The following is a 6,967-nucleotide window of genomic DNA, read 5'->3' on the forward strand; positions in this document are numbered from 1 at the left end:
AGTCTGGGTCTCCCTGCTTAGGCTGCTGCCCCCGCGACCCGACCCCGGATAAGCGGAAGAGAATGGATGGATGGATGGATGGATGGATGGATGGATCTATCTTCATCTCACCTGCATTTCAACTATGTGAGAGCTGGAGATCCCAGCACGAGGACGCCAACAGGACCACATCATCTGCAAACAGCAGAGACACCCAACCGGACCCCTTCCCCTGGCTACACCGAGAAATTCTGTCCTTAAAGTCATGACAGAGTCTGATTTACTGCTGGCAATTCAAACCAAACTCCTGTACCGTTTCTATGGGGACTGAATCACCTGCAACAACAAACCCCCAAAGCTTCTTGGAGAAGATGGAGTCTCCATCCAAGGCCTCACCAAACTCCTGTCACACCTGAGTCTTTGTCTAAACACAATCAGGGCTGCAGCCTGTTGATACCCCTCAGCTGCTTCTGGAGTCCTACCAGCTAACAAGGCCCGACAGGACTCTTACTTCAGCTGGACAGCCTCCCTCACCTAGGTTCAAGGATGGCCGCCATGAGAGGCACCAACAACCTTGCAGCCACAGCTCACAGTAGCCTCCTCTGCAATGGAGACGCAGAACATGTCCCATTTGGAGTCAATGTACCCCACATCCACTTGGATAGGGTTGAAGATGTTTTTGATGAGTTCTTCTGCCAAAAATGTATTTTTAAATCACACACACAGAGTCAACATGTGCTGAGGTGCCTTCAGGCCCCCTCCCAGCCTGACGACAGGTGAACTGTGATCATGAACGTGTCCTCAGGGTTTGAGGACAATCGGCCTCAAACCCTGAGGACTGATGATGGACAGTACACACTGAGGACAGAGCTGAAGGATCAGATGGTGTCCCAGCTTAGGTTTTCAGAGACAGACCCGGTCTGTCTGTAGCTACAGTCTCAGTGTCTGATGTCAGCCAGCGTCGTGCTGATGGCATCAAAACAAGCCTCACCTCTCAGTGACCAGCAGCCTTCATCCTAACAGTGATGTCCCTCACCTGCACAGGTGAGGGACATGGACTTATTCTGAATAAATTTTTAAATGTCAAAATGTATTTTTCCAACATTAATCTGTGCTGCCACTTTTAAAAGAGTCATTGCTGCTTGGTGCTGTTTGTCCCTGCAGAGTTCCCGTAGCTTCCAGGAGCAGAAACACGTTGCAGTAAAATCTTTTCTTCACTGAACCTTGAGGAAAATCTAAGTCACAGGCGTCACTCTTGCATGTTTTCAATGGGTTCCTGCTTTCACACACCAGGTTTAGATAGCTGACTTGAGGACATGCTTGGAGAGGAGGTAAATAAACCATCTGAATCAGGTGTGTTGGAGCACAAACAGGAAAACAACTAAAACTTCGTAGCTAAGTTATCAGAAATGACTTGAAAATGTTTGGATTTGTGTACAAACTTTTTTCTGACAGCACTTTCCGGTTGTAAGGCAGGGTCTCACACCTCCTCATGCTCCGTCTTCCCTCACCATGTGCCCCTGCAGACAACTAACACTTCAGAGAAGTTAGAAGATGATCCTACGGCGAGGAGACCAAGTCCACATCAACGTGTCGTCTCCAGCTCTCATCAAATCCTCCTCATGACTCTGCTCCCTGCACCGGAGGAGCTCTAAACCCCGCAGGAAAGCAGCCAGGAGTCTACACCAGACAACCACCTCTGTGAGCTGCTGGGACATGATTTAAAACCTTCTCCCAACCAGACCGAGGAACAGCTGGAGCTGCTCTCAACATGTTAACAAGGCCTACACCTGAATACACTCATGTTTACGTCTATTTGATCCAAATTTAGCCTGTTAACAGCCACCTGCACAGCCATGCAGAGTCATATACAGAAATTACAGCCTAATTTATTTACAGCTCCAGTCAATCACAAAAACAACAAACATGACTACATTTTTTCCAGTCATTTATGTGTTTGTGTTTATTAGTCTTTTACAGCAGGCTAATTTTGAATAAATATTTATTTTAAAGGAAACATCAGCAGGAAGCTATCCAAGAAATGTTCACATTCAAGACAAATTACTGTTCTTTAAGTGCAATAAATGCGTTTCTAAGCTAAATGAGTGTGATCTGACAAAAACAGTGACTCATTCCTATTAAAGACCATCAGAAAACAGGAGGTGATAAACCAACAACATCAACCACAAAACAGACTCAGGTGATTAAACTTGTATTTTGCATTAATGCTGCAAACAACAGTTTAATTTCTTAAATGAACTTCAGACCCAGCAGGTTTCAGTCCACCTTTCAGGTAACAACAGCTCATCACATCAGGAGCCTTTCTAACTAAGAGAACCGATTCTGACAGGACTTCATTCAGCCCACCTGATGCTCCAGGAGCTCCACACCCACCTGGACCGACAGGTGTCCGCGGAAACGACACAGATTCTGGGCTTCCTGCTGGGAGAGCTCGGATCGGCCTGAGGCCACGGTGCGGAGGTCAGGATTAATCACGACTTCCTTAATCTGAACCAGGTTTGACCACAAACGCCAATACACGGCCCAGATCCACGAACCGGGCTGGCCTGTGCTGAGCTGAAGGACACTGTCCCGGTGTCCCGGTGTCTCGGTGCAGACAGCCGGTGAAGCAGGAACCGTTAGAGACGCAGGCCGCGTCCTGCCGCTAAGCTGCAGCATCCTGCGCTAACATGCTAGCTGCTCTGTCGGTGGAAACAAGATGAAAAACACAACATGAGTGTTTTAAACCACCCGTCCAATAAATGTTAACGACAGCGTTTCTTTTTACGGCTTGCCAGTCTGTTAAACATCCCCAACAGGTTGATTTTTAACGGGATAGGCAGCTTCTGAACAGTCGCAACTTTAGCACGGTGCTAACAGGGAAGCTAACGTCTGCTGTTGTTTTGACAAACGGACTCTGGGCTCAGAAACCTGTTGTTTCACCGAACCAGAACCACCTCCTTACCTCGGAACCACTATCCTGGAGCTCACAGCGGGTAGGTGGGTGAGATAACGGCGCGGGGATGGACGTAGGGTCCGTGGTTGTCGTCTTTCCTCCGGCTGCTCGGTGTACACATCGGCACAACCGCTCCTGAAGCTCCGAGCAGACCCGGCGCGCGCTCAGTTGTTTGTGTCGGGAGCGCGCCGCGTGACGTCAGAGGCGTTGTTAGGCTCTGCAAGCAGAGGGGCCAGGCCCGGACCAGGTCCAGAACATACAGTAACATTTAAATCAGTTTGCATATAGAGTTTAAGGTAGTTTTAAACAGCCCTCTCCTCCGTGATTCGCTGCCTTATCGTGGTGGAGTGAGTTTGTGTCCCTGAATGATCCGAAGAGCTTTGCTGTTTGGGTCCCCCGGCCAGGCCTGGGGACGGGGCCATAGTCAAGCACCTGGTGACAGGGCCTCTACCCATGGGGCTGTACCTGGAGGTGCGTGATTGAGCCTCTCTGATCTGAATTCCAGTGGTGTTCTGTTATTGGACTTCTGTGGTGGTCACAGTTTGTCCATAACAACCCCAGGTGTGAACATAAGGGTGCATGGTGCAGGACGCTCTAGGCTGCAGATTGATGATAGACTTTGTATTTGTGCCATCTGATCTGCAGCCGTATGTTTTGGACACTCGGGTGAAGAGAGGAGCAGAGCTGTCAGCTGATCACCACCTGGGGACGATGCTGGACAGACCCACTTGGCTCAAACATGTAGTGAGAGTTTGCTGGGAACAGCTGGCAGAAGAAAGATCTTCACCTCACACCTCCAGCAGAGCCTCAACTGTATACCATTAAAGACGGAGAACACTGAATCCGAATGGGCCCTGTTCTGCTGCTCTGTTGCTGCCCAAAGGTTACTGGAGGCCATCTTTGGTGGTGGTGGTGGTGCAACCCCCCGGATGGACAGATGGACAGATGGACAGCCTGATGGACGGATAGACAGCCAGATGGACAGCCTGATGGACGGATGGACAGCCTGACGGACAGATGGACAGCCTGATGGACAGATGGACAGCCTGATGGACGGATGGACAGCCTGACGGACAGATGGACAGCCTGACGGACAGATGGACAGCCTGATGGACAGATGGACAGCCTGATGGACGGATGGACAGCCTGAGGGACAGATGGACAGTTTGACGGACAGATGGACAGCCTGATGGACGGATGGACAGCCTGATGGACAGATGGACAGCTTGACGGACAGATGGACAGCCTGATGGACGGATGGACAGCATGATGGATGGATGGACAGCATGATGGACAGCCTGACGGACGGATGGACAGCCTGATGGACAGATGGACATCCTGACGGACAGATGGACAGTCCATTGTGAAACAGTTCAAATGTTTCAAAGGTGCACATTTGTCTTTGGAGCAAACTTTAAGTCAAGCGTCAGTGAAGCAGAACTCCAACTGTTGAAAATTTGTATTTTGATCAAACTTATTCCTTAAAAAGAATAAAATGGTCTGTTGCCCCCCTGCTGACACTGGGACAGGTAGGATTTATTTCATTTATAGAGTCACCGTTCCTCATATTTAAACTTTTATACTCAATAAATTTCCTAACTGTGGACGGAGAGACATTCGTTTAAAATGTTACAGAATCCTTGGCTTTTATAAGAAACACCTCCATTTAAATACATGTTCAGAATCTTGTTAAAGTTTCTTTTTTCCAGAATTACTCCAAACTGAACTCAGTTATCAACAGAAAGTGCAGAAATGTGTTTTAATCCTTCAGCTGTAATTTCTGATCACATTTCTCTGATTTACTCCTGGAGTGGTTTCTAATTAAACCAGAGACCGGTCTGCACATTAAACGAGGACATCTGAGAACCTTGACTACAGGAGACCTGCAACGAAGGCTGAAGCTGGACAGTTCATCAGTTTTCTTGCTTTGCACAGAGCTGGAGGATCAACACCTCTGTTCTGAGAATCCAAGCTCAACAGTTCATTTATCTCAGTAAACAAATAGATAAATCACAGCTGGTGCTTCTTCAACAAGGAAACCAAATAAAAGCTTGATTAAAGCAGAGGACAAAGAAGCTGCAGCATCATCGTTTCCTCCCAAACTACCATTTATTACATCCGAGTTTGAATTTATCCAACAAATGTTTCACATCTGTGTAATATTCATTACTTCTTCAGTGGTTTTAAAAAGGACCAAAAACAAGAAAATACAGGAGGATAAACACATCCATTGGGAAGGCTGCATTTATTTTGTTTACACATACATGAAACCATACGTGCACTGTAGCCAAAAATGTGAATATTTACAAAAAAAAATCATTATACACAGAAGAATTATATTACAAAACCCCTCCTTCAGTAATCCTCACAACAAGAACAGAAGAACAAAAACTGAGGAGTTTCTGTGCAGGATTGTTTCCAACATGAAAGTGTTTTTATTTTACAAATAAAATCTGAAAGCTGCAGCCAATCCGGGTTTGGAGGGTTTCCAGCAGTTTTCCAACATTTCTGCTCAGTGCATTTTGGTTTAGTTACAAACAGAACCGAGAGTCCGTCACCTTGAAGAAAACTCAACCAACACAAGATAAATCCAAACTGCTGTAGTGTTTCTCTCAGAACTGATTACTGGATGTAGGAATCATGGACTAAATGTCAGGAAATCTCAGTTCACTGTGGGAATTATTCTGGAAAAAAGTTATATAATGAGGGTTAGAATTAAAACTCTGTTCATGTGTAAAGACAGGGAGTCCTCACGCATCATGTGCCTACAGGAAGCCAGCAGGGACAAACCTCAGCTGAGCTTTAAGGCAGGGTGTCATTTGCAGGTTTGGACACTAGATGTCCCTGTTTAACTTACACAAATCACCCTGAAACATTGGTCTGATTCTTTATTTACTCAAATATTTGTACTGAAGGGAAATTCAGCAGTTGCTTCTGAAGATGCAGATTGTTTTTTTTTTCTTGTTCCTGCAGGAAAACAGTAGAAAGGTGAGGAATCAAAAAATATTCCACTGCAGCACTTTAAAGCTTCTTTACCTAAATTAGAAAAAATATAGATTTTAAGGAGAGAAATGAGCAGCTTTTTATTAAACTGGGGAAATAAATTTATCCAGCTTTTAAATATTTAGGCAGAAACAAGCAGAATGGTAATAAATCTTTTCAGCCTCTTAACGTTTTTCTGATGAATGTAAATATTATTTTCTTGCAGGATGTGTTGTTTGTTTAAACCCATTTCTGCTGAAAATAACTGACCCTGTTTACCACAAAGGACACTAAACTCTTTAAAAAGCATGAAAAACCTGCAGTCCAGGTGGAGCCGGGAGCTGCAGCTCCGTTTGCTTCAGTGTTTCTCACCTTCATCCGATTTAAAAGGTAAACAGTTTATGCAAATAGCAGCTGGTTGGATGACGAGTCTTTAAGTAAAATAATAAGTTTATCCCAGCAGCAGCCCCGACAGCGCGTTCAGGTCTCTCATGTACGGGTTCTCGCTCAGGATGCCGTCGATTCGCTGCTTCTGGTCCGGGAAGATGTCGTACAGTTTCCTCTTCAGCTCCGACGTCTCCTCCGCCGTCCGCTGGGGGGGAGGGGACGGCGAGGGCGAGGGCGAGCGGCGAGGCGGGTGCCACTCCGGGGGACCCGAGTGAGGCCAGTGTGCGGCGGGGTGAGGTGTCAGGGAGGCGGGGCCCCAGGACGTCTGGAAGTTAACGGGCTGCTGCTGCTGAGACGAAGGCCTGGCGTCGGGGGCTCTCAGAGGTGGGGGCGTGGCCGGAGCCCTCCTGGAGCAAAACACGAGCAGGTAAGATGGACGACATGGCACAGGATAATTACTGGAGCGCTCAGGGAAACACACCTGCTGTTTTTCCACAGGAAGGCGTCCAGGTGAGGCCCGTGTTTTCCCAGCGGGTCGTCGGGAATCATGAAGTGATCCTCGACGAACGTAAACTGCAGCAGCCTGCCGGGAATTGTTCAGACAGACAGGTGGAATCGTTCAGAAACAGACCGGTGGAATCGTTCAGAAACAGACAGGTGGAA

The 6,967-nt window shown here is 47.2% G+C and overlaps 2 protein-coding genes across 3 annotated transcripts in view; both read right to left on the reverse strand.

Annotated features, from left to right (window-relative positions):
* The window catches only part of siah1 (siah E3 ubiquitin protein ligase 1), a 13,004-nt gene extending 9,902 nt beyond the window's left edge, over nt 1-3,102 (reverse strand). For both annotated transcript variants that reach the window (XM_017441585.3, XM_017441584.3), the window contains exon 1: nt 2,945-3,102. The gene's annotated coding sequence lies outside the window, so the exon portion shown is untranslated. The remainder of the gene's footprint in view (nt 1-2,944) is intronic.
* Nucleotides 3,103-5,161: 2,059 nt separating this feature from the next.
* n4bp1 (nedd4 binding protein 1) overlaps nt 5,162-6,967 on the reverse strand; it is a gene marked incomplete in the record, with an annotated part of 25,479 nt that continues 23,673 nt past the window's right edge. The window contains 2 exon segments of the mRNA XM_017441581.3: nt 5,162-6,711; nt 6,786-6,887. Of these exon segments, the coding sequence (XP_017297070.2) occupies nt 6,369-6,711; nt 6,786-6,887 (445 nt within the window).

This window comes from Kryptolebias marmoratus, linkage group LG11 (assembly GCF_001649575.2).
Source record: "Kryptolebias marmoratus isolate JLee-2015 linkage group LG11, ASM164957v2, whole genome shotgun sequence".
NCBI lineage: Eukaryota > Metazoa > Chordata > Actinopteri > Cyprinodontiformes > Rivulidae > Kryptolebias > Kryptolebias marmoratus.